Source organism: Osmerus mordax, chromosome 8 (assembly GCF_038355195.1).
Source record: "Osmerus mordax isolate fOsmMor3 chromosome 8, fOsmMor3.pri, whole genome shotgun sequence".
In the NCBI taxonomy this organism is placed as follows: domain Eukaryota; kingdom Metazoa; phylum Chordata; class Actinopteri; order Osmeriformes; family Osmeridae; genus Osmerus; species Osmerus mordax.
Window position 1 is genome coordinate 16,701,064 of NC_090057.1, and position 17,247 is coordinate 16,718,310.

At 43.1% G+C, this 17,247-nt stretch overlaps 1 protein-coding gene across 2 annotated transcripts in view; it reads left to right on the forward strand.

Moving 5' to 3' along the window:
* Window positions 1-16,830, forward strand: part of LOC136947954 (glutamate receptor ionotropic, kainate 2) — a 99,020-nt gene extending 82,190 nt beyond the window's left edge. For both annotated transcript variants that reach the window (XM_067242196.1, XM_067242197.1), the window contains exons 15-16: window positions 15,887-16,137; window positions 16,666-16,830. In XM_067242196.1, the coding sequence (XP_067098297.1) occupies window positions 15,887-16,137; window positions 16,666-16,830 (416 nt within the window). The remainder of the gene's footprint in view (window positions 1-15,886; window positions 16,138-16,665) is intronic.
* Window positions 16,831-17,247: the final 417 nt, after the last annotated feature.

A 17,247-nucleotide genomic window follows, 5' to 3' on the forward strand; every position in this document is an offset into this window, starting at 1 on the left:
TGATGTTGCATTGGTTTCCGTTTTTTTTTTACATTGACAGTTTGCCCTGTGTTTTCATTAAGGGGTGAGGTCAATGGTCCATTGTCAGGATAAAGAAGGGCTTTACGTGTCTCAAAAATGTTACTACAAGAAGAAACTAGAGAGGGTACAATTTCTGGGGAAATTGTAGGGTGTGCTTTCTTGCATCGGTTGCACAGGGGTCCGTTTTTTATGACATTTTTACAACTGATATATCTGTATATTTTATATAAAAATGCATAGGGCCTACTTATTATTTATAAAGATGACATAGATTTAAAAGCATCTTTTTTTTGCTGCTCATTTACAACTGAAAATACGAGTGAAGTGTAGAATGAAATAGATGTCTTCTCATTTCCCCTGCAAGAGGCAGCCTCATCGTTGAATCAAAACGAATAAATTTGGCAGACCGGTGTAAAAATGGACCTAATCTCTATGACTTAAACATAATTTTAAGTTTTTCCCTTCTCGTGATATTTTCATTCATTGCATTCATTCATTAATAAAGAACCCCCTTTGAAGATTATTCTACGACGTTACCCGGCAGTAGAAGATGGAATCGCGATTCAGACGGTCCCATCTGCTAACTGAAAATATGCCCCCCAAAACGTAAATAAGCTTGATATTTATTTAGTGGAAAATCGCTCATTCATAAAAAGCTCACTGGTAGCGATCATTGTCAGTAACAACGCAAAATGCGATATAGCCCTGTGTGGAGAAGCTGCCCCGGTAAATTGTACTACTACGGTACAGTACTAGTAGACTACTGCTGTGTTCGTCTTGGTAGCGATTGCGTTGGTTGAATTGGATTTAACGTTGCGTTGTACGGTTTAGGCTGAAATTAATTATTTTCATGAACAGATTGACAACGTTTAGGCTGTGGCAATGAAGTTCAGGTTAGTAGTTAGATAGACTTTTGATTTAAGTAAGGGGAGTGCCGAACATGTTCTGTCGCCGTTTGACTTCCTACAGCTGTGTAGATGTTTTTGTAGTGTCTCGCGTAGGCTACAGCGTTGCAGTGAGCAACACTGGTTTGAAACCACAGGTAATGATAATTTCACCCACAAATCGTTTACTTGTAATGTAATGTCATAATAAATCCTACAACGAAAATGTATTTGTGAGGAATGTTTATTTTAAAGATTGAAAACAGATGCATCATAGACCACTGTAGTATGTGTTGCCCGGGCAACAGAGGCTAATGTCATGATGCTAATGCTTCAGTGAAATAGTAGACTACCGTTTCCGAAAGTAGATGTGGGCCTACTTCCTTAATATCAGCTAATATTGTACATTACATTTCACAATTGTGTTTCACATCACAAAGTAAAATGAGTAAATAGTTATCACCCTGGCCTCTTTGCTTGTGGCGTTTCTGCAGCTGCCTTGCAGTAGCTATAGTTAGCCTAGCTATCCCCCAAGTTAACAGATGCAAAACGAATGTTCTGCTACTGGTAGTCACACGTGTTTTCGTGACGTTAGTGACGTTAGTAACGTCAGTGACTGTGGCTAGCAAGTTAGCCACTGTTAGCTTCGCTTTTCGCCACAAAAACGTAATTTGAACTTCAACCATCCAACGGAACGTAAATAAAAATACAGCCAATGCAATCGAGACCAAGACGAACCTTTTGACACCGCCGTTGTCTATGTAGTCCAAATATTGACTGATCCTTAGGGGGGTGTAGGGGGTTAAATATTGACCAAACAACCAACACGAATTCCCCTATGGTTTAAAGGAAGATGGGAAACTGAACAGTGTATTAGCATGAACCAAATAATGCCAATACAAATAGAATTCCAGGTATTTGACTCTATGGGTTAAATCAGAGCAAGAATGGTCAAAGTACGGTTAAATGAAATACGCATTTAATAACATTGCAAATGAATGAAATCAATTACAAGGCAAATCATTGTAAATCGGAGAGAAAGCAAGAGGTGAGCAAGGAGTAGGACAAGGGAGGTAGAAGGTCTCAGGAGATGAAGAATCCACAGAACAATGCATTACAGTTCCCTTTATACACAAGAACCAATCAGACCACATCTTGAATGGGGTGTGAGGGCCATCAAGTTGAGACCGTCCAGAAACTCCAGACTTTAGCATATGAGAGGTGGGGGCAGGTTTGACACCCAGCCTTACAGGGGCGAAAATAAACAATAATAATAAATAAATATATGTGTGAGAGAACAAAGGTTGTGCCCTTGCCGAAGGCAAAGCACACCCAATAATAAGAAAAGGCAGAAACACTTAAGTGGCTTTGCCGCTTGGCCACCAAATATAGCTGCAAGCAGAAATGAGGTGGCCAGGCAGTCATATGACTGAGAAAACATTTTAAACATCCTTAGAACAAGATTCCGAGTCCATATACCAAGTTTGGTGTGAATCCATCAAAGATTTGCTGAGATACGACCCAACTTCCTGTTTGATGGCTTAACTTCCCATTTTTATTGGCTGTAACGGGAAAAAGTTTTTGAAAATCAAAAAACCATGTGATGGGCGTTGTGAGGCTTGGTCTGAAGATAATCTCTGCCAAATTAGGTGAAGATTGGAAAACATTTGTAGGAGGAGTAGAGAAAACGTGTTTTTTCTGTAACTCAAAATGGCGGCCGGATCAATTCGGCTGTTATCACAAATTATCATGTGTCACACATGGGATGTCCCAAGATATCATGAGACAAAGGAATCATTTAATAAAGGCAAACAAATCAACAGTTATTGGCCAAAACACATTTTTGCATCCTGCGGCCACGCCCAGTGATCACATGACACCAAATTGTTTGGACATCCTCAAATGAGGGTTCCGAGTCATCATACCAAGTTTGGTGTTGATTTCTCAAGGATTGGCTGAGATATGACCCAACTTCCTGTTTGGTGTCTTTGCTGCTGATTTTGATTGGCTGTACCGGACAAACGGTTTTGAAAATCAAAAATCCCTTCAAAATTTTTTTGAGGGTTGCTGTGACGATGATGTGTGCCAATTCTGGGCAAGATTTGACAAAAATTGAATAAGGAGAAGCGAAAAAAGTTTTTCCTTAAAATTCTAAATGGCGGAAAATCTATATAACCGGAAACTGACGTCATAGGGTGTGTTGAACTCGTCTTGATCCAGGGAATCCAACGGTACCTCATTTCTGAAAATCGGTCATACGGTTCAAAAGGTACGTGTGTAAACACAAGTCCAACTTTGTGCGTGTCTGTTGTTGCCACGGCGATGGAGCAGCTGTGATCGCTAACGAGCTGGGCAGAGAGAATAACTAATGTAGCTAGAATCCACACCTCAAACAAGTTAACCTAGACGCAAAACTATACGTCCAATCCAAAAATAATAAAAAATATTTTCCGAGACCCAAGACTCTGCCGAAACCAGAGATGTCCTTTATATGTCTGTGCGGTTAGAAATACGACTCTACCGGCAGTTTCAAAATCTTGTTTCTTTCGTTTCTCTGACGAATTTTACCCACCTCTCCATTGAAGTTAGTGAGAGAATTTGAAAGGCTGCTCTCGCTTCAAGGCTCATAGCTGAAAATCTGTAAATGTGAGCTCTTTAGTAGTTACATTGGCTGAAAGAGATAAAAGAGATATAACTTTTTTCTGTAAGTTAAACTATATGAAAGTTAGAGGAATTTGTTGAATATCAGAAAAAGAGCAGGCAGCAGTGTGCCACTCTGCTTGCTGCTCATTCATAAAAATCAAGAAGGAGCAAACATTTTAATTTATTTCAAACTGTCATAATTCAAGATTGGCTGAATACTTGAAAAAGCTGAATCATTTGGGAATAGCTGAATGTCTTGTGAACATTTTAAAGGTTGAATGGTTTCTCTAGCTGAAAGTATGCTGAAGTAGTTACGTTTGAAAGAGGAGGAAGCTTTTTAATGATTTGAAAGGATTTATCATTACTTTTAATGGGAGAATAATTTGCACAAAAACCTTAATATCTTAAAAAGTATAAAAGTGAGAAATACCAAAAGACATAGCACACATCTCCTGAAGGAGCTGAACGTTTTGATACAAAAATTGTAGGAATCGGTGAAAGTATGCATGACTAGTTAAAGGACAAAAAACCAGCGGAAGAACTAAGAAGTTGAAAAACAATAGTGAGAATGCTTAACAGCATTCTCACAATAATAACTAGAGAGGGTACAAATTCAGGGGAAATTGTAGGGTGTGCTTGCTTGCGTCGGTTGCAGGGGGGTCCGTCCTCTAAGTTTTTCCCTTCTAGTGATATTGTCAAGCATTTAGCCTACTCATATTGCATATTTCATTAAGAACCCCCTTTGAAACAACTGCGAACCCCCTTTGAAACAAGCTACTGTAACAACGTTGTCACTGGCAGTATATTTCAGATGGAATCGCGATTCAAACAGTACCGTCTGCTAACTGAAAATATGCCCCCCAAAACATAAATAAGTTTGACATTAATGTAAGGGGAAATGGCTTATTCAATTCAATTTAAGTTTGCTAGAGGCAAGCTAGCTGCTGTTGCTCCACATTTCACTGATTGCTTGAAAGCGCCGGATATGAGAACTTTTCTTTTGACATAAAGTTTAGCTGTGGCATTGAAGACAGTACTACACACTGCCAGTGGGCGAGCCGAGTCTGACTGAGGCTAACGTCAAAACAAGCCGCGGTGTCACTCAAATTCCAAGTTTTACCCAAATCACAAAAGCTGACCCGCTGGCTATCTTCGCAATCGCCATATCTTTAAAACACTGCCCTCCTTCTGATTTTTGATGTAGAATTGACCCTGGTACGAAATTAAGAAAATACTCATCAGAGATCGACAACAGCTGACGCAATCGTCAATGGAGGCTGACAGGGCTCTCGCGTAGCAAACCAATCAAAGTTTTTACAGCAACCTACATTAAAATCTCACCATCTGGCTGTGTTCACAATAGTCATATCGTCATATCATTGCCCTCCTTCTGTTTTTTGGTGTAGAATTGACCGAACTATAAAATTACGAAAATACTAGACTACTATGACGCTTGCATGGCTGCCGCCTAGGCAGTCTCACGGGCGACCCGCACTCACTGAAATTACAAAGACTTTCACGACCTAAATCAAAAATCCGAGATAGCAGTTCCACTCGAAATTGCTTTCTCAACAAAGCCCAATGACCCCCCCTAATTTTGGGGGTTGGCATTTTTCACTCATAATCCAAGCTCCAACTTGCGTGCTAGGACGTCTCTATCACGTTGTATCCATGCGTCATTGCTAATGTGTGCTGACGTAGTGACGTAGGCTAGCACTGAGTACACTTCGGTGACAGAAGGCACTTTTTGGCACAAAAACCCAATTTCTACTTAAACCATGCAACGGAATGTAAATAAAAATACAAGCAACTCAATCGCTACCAAGAAGAAACTTTTGACACCTAGGTTGTCTATGTAGTCCAAATATTGACTGAGTTTTAGGGGGGCAAAAAGAAACAATAATAAATATATATGATAGAGAACAAAGGTTGTGCCCTTGCCGAAGGCAAAGCACACCCAATAAGCATGACTGACCCTAAACTAACTCGAAAGCCAAAGAATAAAAATATGTTTTAAGGCAAGACTTAAATGTCTCGGTGATGGGGGATGACCTGATCAAAATTGGCAGTTAATTCCACAGAGTAGGGGCCACAACTGAAAAGGCACAATCACCTTTTGGTTTCATCCGAGTCTGTGGAATTGCTAAAAGGAACTGGTTTGATGATCTAAGGGGCTTGGAAGTGTGATACAGCATACAGTGTGTGCGTGTGCTGATAAAGGGCTGCCAACTCTCACGCATTGGCCGTGAGACACACTCATTTCAACCATTTCACACGCTCTCACGCCACACCTTGTATATCTCACGCTGAAAAGGCAACGCCAACCAAGTAGCCCTGTTAATGTTGTAAACAGGGCCGGGGTGGGTAATCGGGAGAATCGGGAGAGTTCCCGGTGGGCCGCTTCACTTTTGGGCCGGTCGAGGATTTTTTGTTGTTGACATTTGTCACGTTAGTATTATCTTCTCTTAAAGTAGGCTACACACGTTCCGCATTCTGACACCTCAGCCTCTGCATGGGTTGTACCATGTGAGGGAGTTCTCCCCTCACAAATAGAGTTGGTTGGGTCCATAGCCCGTCTTTTCCAAAAAGTTTTCTCAGATAGGCTATGGACAGCTGGGCCGGGGGGCCCTACCGTAACGATACGCGTCAGCGAGGATGGATGGGAGCAGGGTTAGACAAGGTTTTTTGATAAACGTCTATGTTTATTTTACATAAAGCTCAATTAAACTATTTTGCGCTCAAATAATGGCCCAAAAAATTCGCTCACGCGCTATGCTATGCGCTCTCGCATTACGTGTGGAAGTCCCTATCTTGCATCACATCAAACCCATACGTCCTAGGTTTGGGCTAAGCCCATAATGTTTACAAAGTCTGGCTCCGTGCCTGATTAACACTCGGATCGTTAGCAGTCTCAAAAAATTTATAAATATAAAAAATAATACAATCCCTTTCTGTAATCATGATACTCCCCAGAAAAGTTCACTGGAGGGGGGGGGGGTTACCAAATACCAAATCTCACTCCAAGGTTTTTGCAAAAGTTGGCAGCCCTGTTGCTACACTAACGCAAATCCATGTTCTGCTCTGCTGTATGGTCCCCTTGTGAGTCCCTGGGATGAACTGAGTTATGGTCATGCTCTCAACCACTGTAATGAAAAGTGTGACTGTGCCCATAACAGCACTTCCCTCTTCTCTTCTCTACCACATGTAAGTTTCAATCATCATACAAGCATCAAGCATAAAACAAAGCAATAACCATAAAGGCAATGAGAATGCTGAGGTAAATTTCCCCAACCACCTCTCATTGGCCAGTGGTATTTATATTTTATCAACCAGCGCAGTGCCCTTGGTTTGCATTTCAGACTGTGTTGAACCAGACAGATTGCTAGTTCTTCTAGTTAAACAGACATAATTTGATTTTTTTCTTGTACATTTCCCAATTTCTAATCAATAACAATTAGCTGAACAACTTGTTAGTTAGCCAGTTAACTGACTATACCAGACCTATTAGACTACTAGGTAGACCAAGCATCAAAGCTGTTTGAAGATGGCATCACATTAGTTTCTATGGCAAGATTTCATTGGCGCATTGAGGCTTGCAAAACTGAGAAATTGTCAGCGCCATGTTGAACTTCAAGCCCATGTTGCGCAGTAGAGTGGATTGCTGTACTCCTGGCTTAGAAATGGGTATGCTTTTCTTGATGAAAGCAAAAATATGGGGTGATAGTTTCTCCATTTCAGATTTATTTCAAACTAATCAGTCTTGAGCAAAATGATTTCATGATATAACTATTATTTTGAATAAAATGATCGGAATGAGCTAGGTGCCAAAACGGAAATGCAATATCACCAATCTTCATTGAGACTATTTCTTCAAACTGAGGAGGTGGGTCATGAGGAGGTAGGTCATGAAGGTAGCTATTTAGCTAGCTAGCTAACATTTGCTGCTGAAAGCCAGACTATATAGCTTGGTTGCTAATGGTATGTGGTAATGGATATAAAGCTAACCAGGGCTGGACTGGGACAAAAAATCGGCCTTGGCATTTTTGGCCCAGGCGACCCACGCCCACCGTGACTGGTCAGACACATTCCCTGCAGACAGTCCTTGCAATATGCATGCATTCTATAATATGAGTTGCCTAGTGTTCTGCGTTCATGTGATAGTTTTGGATCCTTCCAGAAGGGTCTCAAGACTTATCTGTTGATCTTAGACTTAAATAATTCATTCATTCTTAGAGTTATGATTTGTATATTTATGGTATAAAAAATATATACATATTGATTATTTGATATTGAATTGTTGTTATTACTATGTTGCTTAATATTGGCTTAGCAACTTTTAAAAATGTTTCCTGTTCATTTTAATTATTGTAAGATTCATTTTTTGTCGCTTTTGCTAAAATACAATACAGAAACACACACACAGCCTCCCTCCCTTCCTGAGTCCCTGTTAATCTGCCCACCTCTTACCACGTCGTCAACTACTCTTCCTTCCATCTTTTCCTCACTCACTCCCATGGCCCTGTCATGGTCACTCTCCTCCTCCTCGGCTTCTTCCCTGATCCTGTCAGTATATTGTTTCTGCCTCTCTGAACCAGCTACCTCTCCTCCTTCCTCTATAGTCAGCTGCAAATATGAATTGACCCCCAAAAAGTCTAACAAAAGGTTTCTCAGTGGTTTACAGTAGTATCAGATGTACTTAAAACATCCTAAAAGTTTACCAAAGTTTGACTCCAAGAAAGGCCCCATTTTCAAAATGGCGGCCACCAGGTCCTTAAATGCCCAACGTTTATGTAATATTCTATTGAGCATATTTGCATGATAGATAAGTGATTACAAGTACAATTATATATTAAAGCAATTGGTTACAAGCATATTTATGCTAAAGTACAATTTCCCTTAAGTAATTGCATATTTCTCCTTTCTCATAGTAGTAGAGGAGAGGAGAAGATGTTGTGGGGTGATGTTCTGAGGCCTTGACTGCAGCTTTGACAATGTCCACGTCAGCATCACCTGATGCATTGATAACAGTGCAGCCCTTCTTCCCCAGCTCCTCGGTCATAAGATTGATAAGTCCTTGTTTGTTGCAAGATCTGGAAAGGAAATCATCCTTTCTTCCCACAAACTCAGTCTCTGCATTGAAGTTAACGATGGGGTGAGTGTTTTCACTATGTCTCTGATGCGTATTGTCTTTGATGGAAGGACCTTCGCTATAACTTCAAAAACAACTGTTGCTTTACCATAATGGTGTATGGTAAAGTCTACATATGACTGTGCAATGGCACCGTAACTCACCCTTTTTCCATGCCAAGCGGTGAACCAGGGAGCCACCGTCAAGGACATTGGACTCAGTTGGTGGGATGGAATCCAGGACAGTTTTGTTAGATTTCTTGCTTGAGAACTCAGTGACTGCCTGCGCCATGTGCGCAGATGGCACTGGGGACTGGGGGACATGTCCCCCCCAGATTCCTAGTGACCCCGATCCGTCCCCACCACTCTCCCTAAGGCGACAAGTATCAGTTCATAACTGCACAGCTGATTAGGCGATGTTAGCGATGTTAGCTTGTATTAGCGCGTGTAACGCTTTTGAAAAAATAAAGTGTATTATGCTTATTTAAAGTATTTTTGGAGCCGGCGTTTGTGCTTTTAGGCTTCCTGGTTGTCATGGAGATGACGTTAGTAGCCCCGTTCGTTTGGCTGGTTAAAATTGAAATTGTCTCGCTCCCTTTCATTAACCTATTGGTTGCGATCAACCATGACACAAAAGAGGCTCAATGGCATTGCTGTGTGCCATATTCACCAAGATAGACTTGACAAACTGGACAGACAAGACAGACAGCCCAGCAATATCTTCAGGGAAATGAAAGGAGGAGAGATGTTTTTGGGACCTATTGAGCCTGCTTCTAGAGGGTACATTTGTTTGGCTGCAGAGGGAATTCTTTTTTTTCTTCTTTTTTTAATCAATTTTGTTTATTATTGGAAAAACAATTACAAAGAAAAGTCATACTTACAGAGGGAATTCCGAATATTTAATTTAAAGTGTAAATTTCATTTCACATTTCTTGCTATGAAGGCTATACTTATTGGGTGTGCTCAAGCCTTCGGCGAGAGCACAACCTTTGTTCTCTCACATATATATTATTATTATTATTATTTCTTTTTGCCCCCCTAAAACTCAGTCAATATTTGGCCTACATAGACAACGTAGGTGTCAAAAGTTTCGTCTTGGTAGCGATTGAGTTGCTTCTATTGGAATTTACGTTCTGTTGCATGGTTTAGGCTTAAGTTAAGTTTTTGTGGCGAAAAGTGAAGCTAACGGTGGCTAATTTGCTAGCCACAGTCACTGACGTTACTAACGTCACTGCGTCACTAACGTCACGAAAACACGCGTGACTACCTTTGCCAGAACATTCGTTTCGCATCTGTTAACTTGGAGGATAGCTAGGCTAACTATAGCTTTACTGCAAGGCAGCTGAAGGAACGCCACAAGAAAAGAGGCCAGGGTGATAACTATTTACTCATTTTACTTTGTGATGTGTAATGTACAATATAAGATGATATTATTAAGGAAGTACATCTACTTTCGGAAACAGTAGTCTACTATTTCACTGAAGTATTAGCATCATGACATTAGCCTGTGTTGCCCGGGCAACACATAGTACAGTGGTCTATAATGTAGCGTTATCTGTTTTCAATCGTTAAAATAAACATTCCTCACATATACATTTTCGTTGTAGGATTTATTCTGACATTAGTAAACGATTTGTTGGTGAAATTACCATTACCTGTGGTTTCAAACCAGTGTAGCTCACTGCAACGGTGTAGCTTACGAGACACACTACAAAAACATCTACACTACACAGCTGTTTAGGAAGTCAAACGGCGACAGAACATGTTCGGCACTTACTATCTACTAACCTGAACTTCATTGCCACAGCCTAAACGTTGTCAATCTGTTCATGAAAATAATTAATTTCAGCTTAAACCGTACAACGGAACGTTAAATCCAATTCAACCAACGCAATCGCTACCAAGACGAACACAGCAGTAGTCTAGTACTGTACCGTAGTAGTACAATTTACCGGGGCAACTTCTCCACACAGGGCTATATCGCATTTTGCGTTGTTACTGACAATGATCGCTACCAGTGAGCTTTTTATGAATGAACGATTTTCCACTAAATAAATGTCAAGCTTATTTACGTTTTTGAGGGCATATTTTCAGTTAGCAGATGGTACTGTTTGAATCGCGATTCCATCTTCTACTGCCGGGTAACGTCGTAGAATAATCTTCAAAGGGGGTTCTTTATTATGAATGAATGCAATGAGTAGGCTAAATGCCTGAAAATATCACGAGAATGGAAAACTTAAAAGGACGTTTAAATCATAGAGATTAGGTCAATTTTTACACCGGTCTGCCAAATGTATTCGTTTTGATTCAGCTATGAGGCTGCCTCTTGCAGGGGAAATGAGAAGACATCTATTTCATTCTACACTTCACTCGTATTTTGAGTTGTAAATGAGCAGCAAAAAAATATGCTTTTAAATCTATGTAATGTTTATAAATAATAAGTATGCATTTTTATATAAAATATACAGAAATATCAGTTGTAAACATTTCATAAAAAACGGACCCCCCCTGTGCAACCGACGCAAGCAAGCACACCCTACAATTTCCCCAGAAATTGTACCCTCTCTAGTTTTATTTATGTAAATCTATTGTTCAAGTGTTTATACTTTATACCGTTTACATACACATTGTTATATTTGTAATAATTTACATCCTGCTGAGATCAGCAAATGTTTAAATAAAACATTTGCAGAGGGCAGTTTTGGTGCGTGATTGACATACTAATGTTTATTGCAGCTTCAACATTGCAGTCAGACAGTCAGACTGGTACTGTATAGAGAGACTTTCATTCATCTTCCGTTTTGTGCTTTACGGAGACATGGCTGAGTGAACTGATCCCAGACTCTGCGCTACAGCTATCAGGTTTCAAACTGCTGAGAGCGGATCGTGACCCTGTGCTCTCTAGCAAAACGAAAGGCGGTGGTATTTGTTTTTACATTAACTGGCTGGTGTGAAGATGTGACAGTGATTCTGCAGCACTGTTCTCCTGATCTGGAATCATTTTTTATTAACTGTAGATCTTTTTACTCGCCACAAGAGTTTGCATCATTCATTCTGGTTGGCGTCTACATGCCTCCGCAGGCTAGCGTCAACGAGGCTCAACGTGTGCTCGCCAGCCAGATACTGAGTGTGGAGCATGAAAATCCGAATTCCTTGGTTATTGTGCTAGGCAACTTTAACAAAGGCAATCTCACTCAAGAACTCCCAAAATATAGGCAATTCATCAAATGCCCTACTAGAGAAGGAAACACCTTGGATCAGCAAAGCATACCATGCGGCCCCCCGAGCAGCACTGGGTCACTCTGACCACGCCATGGTCCACCTGATTCCTGCATACAGGCAGAAGCTAAAGTGCTGTAAGCCTGCTGTGAGGACATCAAAACAGTGGACCAGTGAAGCTATGGAGGATCTGCGGGCGTGCTTGGACTGCACTGACTGGGACATGTTCACGACTGCTACCAATAGTCTGGATGAGCTCACAGAGGCTGTGACATCATACATCAGCTTCTGTGAGGACTGCTGTATACCAACACGCACCAGGGTGAGCTACAACAACGACAAACCCTGGTTTACAGCTAAACTCAGAAGGTTGAGGTCAGCGAAAGAGGCTGCGTTTAGGAGTGGGGACAAAGACAGTTTCAAGGAGTCGAAGAACAGGTTTAGCAAGGCGGTGAGGGAGGCTAAACGACTGTACTCTGAGAGACTAAAACACCAATTCTCTGCAAACGACTCTGCTTCTGTCTGGAGAGGGCTCAGGCAGATTACCAACTACAAGCCCAGAGCCCCCCACTCCACTAACGACTCCCGCCTGGCCAACGACCTGAATGAGTTCTACTGCAGATTTGAAAGACAATTGGACAGTCCTGAACTACCCCTTCCCACCCAGGAGGCCTCCCACCTCCCCCCCTTTACAGTGACGACTCTCTCCATTCAGGAGGGTGAGGTTAACAGACTTTTCAAGAGGCAGAATTCCCGCAAAGCAGCTGGGCCGGGCTCTGTCTCTCCAGCCACCCTCAAGCACTGCGCTGACCAGCTGTCTCCGGTGTTTACCTACATCTTTAACTTTGACTTGAGACATGCCATGTGCCAGCCTGTCTCAAGTCCTCCACCATCATCCCTGTGCCCAAAAAGCCAAGGCCAACAGGACATAATGACTACAGACCCGTCGCCCTGACCTCTGTGGTAATGAAGTCTTTCGAGCGCCTGGTGCTGGCACAACTTAAATCCATCACTGACCCTCTACTGGACCCCCTGCAGTTCGCCTACAGAGCCAACAGGTCTGTGGACGATGCAGTTAACATGGCCCTCCACTTCACCCTACAGCACCTGGACTCGCCAGCATCCTATGCCAGGATCCTGTTTGTGGACTTCAGCTCTGCCTTCAATACCATCATCCCCGCCCTGCTTCAGGACAAGCTCTCCCAGCTGAACGTGCCTGATTCCACCTGCAGGTGGATCACAGACTTCTTGTCTGACAGGAAGCAGTGCGTTAAGCTGGGAACACAAGTCTCTGACTCCCGGTCCATCAGCACCGGATCACCTCAGGGCTGCGTCCTTTCTCCTCTGCTCTTCTCCCTTTACACCAACAGCTGCACCTCCAGTCATCTGTCCGTCAAACTCCTGAAGTTTGCGGACGACTCCACCCTTATTGGGCTCATCTCTGGTGGAGACGAGTCTGATTATAGGTGGGAAGCGGCCGACCTGGTGCAGCCAGAACAACTTAGAGCTCAATGCTCTTAAGACAGTGGAGATGGTTGTGGACTTCAGGAAGAACACAGCCCCACTCACCCCCATCACCCTGTGTGACTCCCCAGTCAACACTGTGGAGTCCTTCCGCTTCCTGGGCACTATCCTCTCCCAGGACCTCAAGTGGGAACTGAACATCAGCTTCCTCATCAAGAAAGCACAACAGAGGATGTACTTCCTTCGGTAGCTGAAGAAGTTCAACCTGCCAAAGACAATGATGGTGCACTTCTACTCAGCCATCATTGAGTCCATCCTCACCTCCTCCATCACCGTCTGGTACGCTGCTGCCACTGCCAAGGACAAGAGCAGGCTGCAGCGTATCATCCGCACTGCTGAGAAGGTGATTGGCTGCAATCTGCCTACCCTCGAGGACCTGCACACCTCGAGGACCATGAGGCGAGCGAGGAAGATTGTGGCCGACTCCTCCCACCCTGGACACTCCCTGTTTCAGTCACTCCCCTCCGGCAGAAGGCTGCGGTCCATCAGGACCAATACCTCACGCCACAAAAACAGTTTCTTCCCTTCCGCTGTTGGCCTCTTCAACAAGGCCAAGGGACCACACTGACTCTCTCACGCACACACTGAGCTCAGTCGCTCACATGCACAGGGCATCGTGCATGTATTTGATCAGGCGCTGTGTGATGAAAATCAAAAACTGTTGCAACGTTCAGAAATCAGCGAGCCTCTCAATAATTTCGATCTCGAGGCCGTCTCTATCATCCATGAGAGAGCACAGACACAGAGTGAAAGATTATGTTAGAAAGATAGGGGTAGGTTAATGTAACCAAAGAGACTATCATTATCGTCTATCATTGAACAATAGTGATGGGAAGTTCGGATCATTTTACTGCCTCGGTTCTTTGAATCTCGTTCAGTAAAATGAACGAATCTTTTCGAGTCATTCGTTCATTTCAACATATTCTCATGTGTTAGTGCATGTAAATCAGCAGATAGTATTTTAAAAGAAAAATTCCCGCATCATGACAGTTTGTATGATTTGAAATGGTCATTTATTATCACACTAGCATTTAATTATCACAGCAAACAATTACACTGCACATAACTGTAAGTAAAGTACATAAAAGTTAAAATAACAAAACCTGTAATTATTACTTGTGAACGAATATCATTCTTACTAAACCTAGTCACGCGAAAGTGAATGAGGTAAACAAATCCTTTCTGTTTCCACTTCTGAGCCTATGCAGGTCATGTGAAAAATTATCCAAAGACTCTTACCCGAAAACCCAGTCGGGAAATGAACAAATAATTTCTGTTTCCTCTAGCTACCAGTATTGAGCCTATGCAGGTCACGTGAAAAATTATCCAAAGACTGGTACCCGAAAGAAGGAACGAATCGTTCACCTCACGACCGTGTCTTCGGATCAATGATTCGTTCATCTGCCGACCGTGTGTTCGGTACGAGTCTTTGGATAATTTTTCACGTGACCCGTATAGGCTCAGTAATGGTAGCTAGAGGAAACAGAAGGATTTGTTTACCTCATTCACTTTCGCGTGACTGCTAGGTTTAGTATAGTAAGACGTGAATGAGATTTGTTCAGAAGTGATAATTACAGGTTTTGTTATTTTTACTTGTTTTTTATCTCGGCCACGAGAAAATGAACAAATCACTCTCTGAGACTACTCGTTACTCCCGAGTCATAAAAATGATTCGAATCGTTCACAAACGACACATCACTAGTGAACAAAGTACAAAGTCCCCCCCCCCGTAGTACATCTTCAACACTTCCATGCCGATTTTACCCCTCTACAAACCCCTTTGGAAAATTACAGAAAAACGCCAACATGAAGAAGCAAGGTTCCCACAGGGGATAATCTTACTTCGCTGGGTCAGGGGTAGGCTACACGTAGTGGCCCGGACTTGTATGGAACGGCTGTGGGATGCTGGGAGAAGGCAGCATCCTATTCAGGCACTCTGCAGCCATTATTCTGCCTTTGATCATGAAAACACCCGATGTGTCCTAATGTGCTGCCGCTAATTCCTGCGTCCTCCCACTGTCTACGGATTTGTGGAGTTACTCATCGCATCACACACACACACACATTATTCACACACCCCACCGGAGGCCTCTGTTTACGCACACCATTTATGACACACACACACACTGGTAATTCATCTAACTCTATTGGAGCTTTGCTTCTCCCAACACAAAGCAAGACTGTCGCCAACGACTTGTGTTGTAAGCTTGGCAGGGGAGAAAAAGGGATGGTAATTTTGGAGTCTGTCTTTCAAGATGGGGATTAGTTTAGAATAAATAAGGATTTACAAGGGAATCTATCAGCGCTGCAGACAATAACATGGCAGGTTATGATCATCTGCATGCAAGCTAGTTGATTCACATGCCCACCAGCCAATGCTATAGATAGCCACCAAACAATTCAATTTATGCAAACCAATCCCAATTTTCAGTTCTTCCTATCTTCCTATCTCCTACTGTCCCCCACAGGCTCTCCGTACCGAGACAAGATCACCATCGCCATCCTGCAGCTTCAGGAAGAAGGGAAGCTGCACATGATGAAGGAGAAGTGGTGGAGGGGGAATGGTTGTCCAGAGGAGGAAAGCAAGGAGGCCAGCGCGTTGGGGGTGCAGAACATCGGTGGCATCTTCATCGTTCTGGCAGCAGGGCTAGTGCTGTCTGTGTTTGTGGCTGTGGGGGAGGTCCTGTACAAGTCCAAACAGAACGCCCAGCTTGAGAAGGTAAAGGAAGAGAACATGGGTTTTTATATGTGGTCAACAGTTTGTTAACCACCAAAACGAAGATGTGCTTATCGTAGAGCTATCCAGGAGACCAGTGCTGCACTCCATTTAGCCATGACTGATGAACTTTAGTAGGCCATCTTTTAGGAATGTGAAAATTAGTTTCCCGACAGCGTAACGTTACCTATCTGTTTCCTTTTCATCTTTCCTCTCATATTTTAACCCCCCCTGCTCCCTTTTCCCTTCTTCCTCACCACCCGCTCTCCCTCCCACTTTATCTCTGTACTATACTCTCTTTCATGTCCGCCTCTCCCCTCCCTCTTTCGCCCCATGGTTCTGTCTTCGTATATCCATCCCTTTCTTTTCTCTCTTCTCGTTTTCCTTTTACATTACGCCCCCCAACCCCTACTGATTTCTTATGCACATATCCCTCTCTCCTATCCTCTCCTCTCACTATTCCTTCCCGTACTCTTCTGTCTACGCACCTCCTCCCTCCCCCTCTTCCCGTCACTCCCCCACATCTCCCAGAGGTCCTTCTGCAGTGCCATGGTGGACGAGCTGCGAGTGTCCCTCAAGTGTCAGCGGAGACTCAAGCAGAAGCCCCCGCCACCTGCCATCGTCAAGACGGAGGAGGTGATCAACATGCACACGTTTAACGACAGGAGACTCCCCGGGAAGGAGACCATGGCGTGAGCTCTGATCAATATCAATTCCAGTCAGTTGCCGGAGGGGGGGGGGTTCCGGGGGGGGGGGGGGGGGGGGGAGTCAAACAACGTTGACATATGACCACCAATAAAAGGTAATCGGTCAAGTACTGTTTAAACACCACCACCCACCACCACCCAAACCCCCGCCCCCCACTCCCCCCCACCACCACCCCTCCAGGTTTAGTAGACAGATGTTTCCTGTGGAAATATAGTCTGAGTGTGACTTCCGGCCACCACTACGTCTCTTCACTGTGATGGACTTTCTGGGAGGGACCTTTGAAGGTGACAGAAGGTGACATATTTTGAGATTGGGAAACATTTGGTTAGGTTCTCACAAGTTCTCACCATTTTCCATCCAAGCCTGTTTGGACTGGCTTTAGTTCACACATATACACACACACAC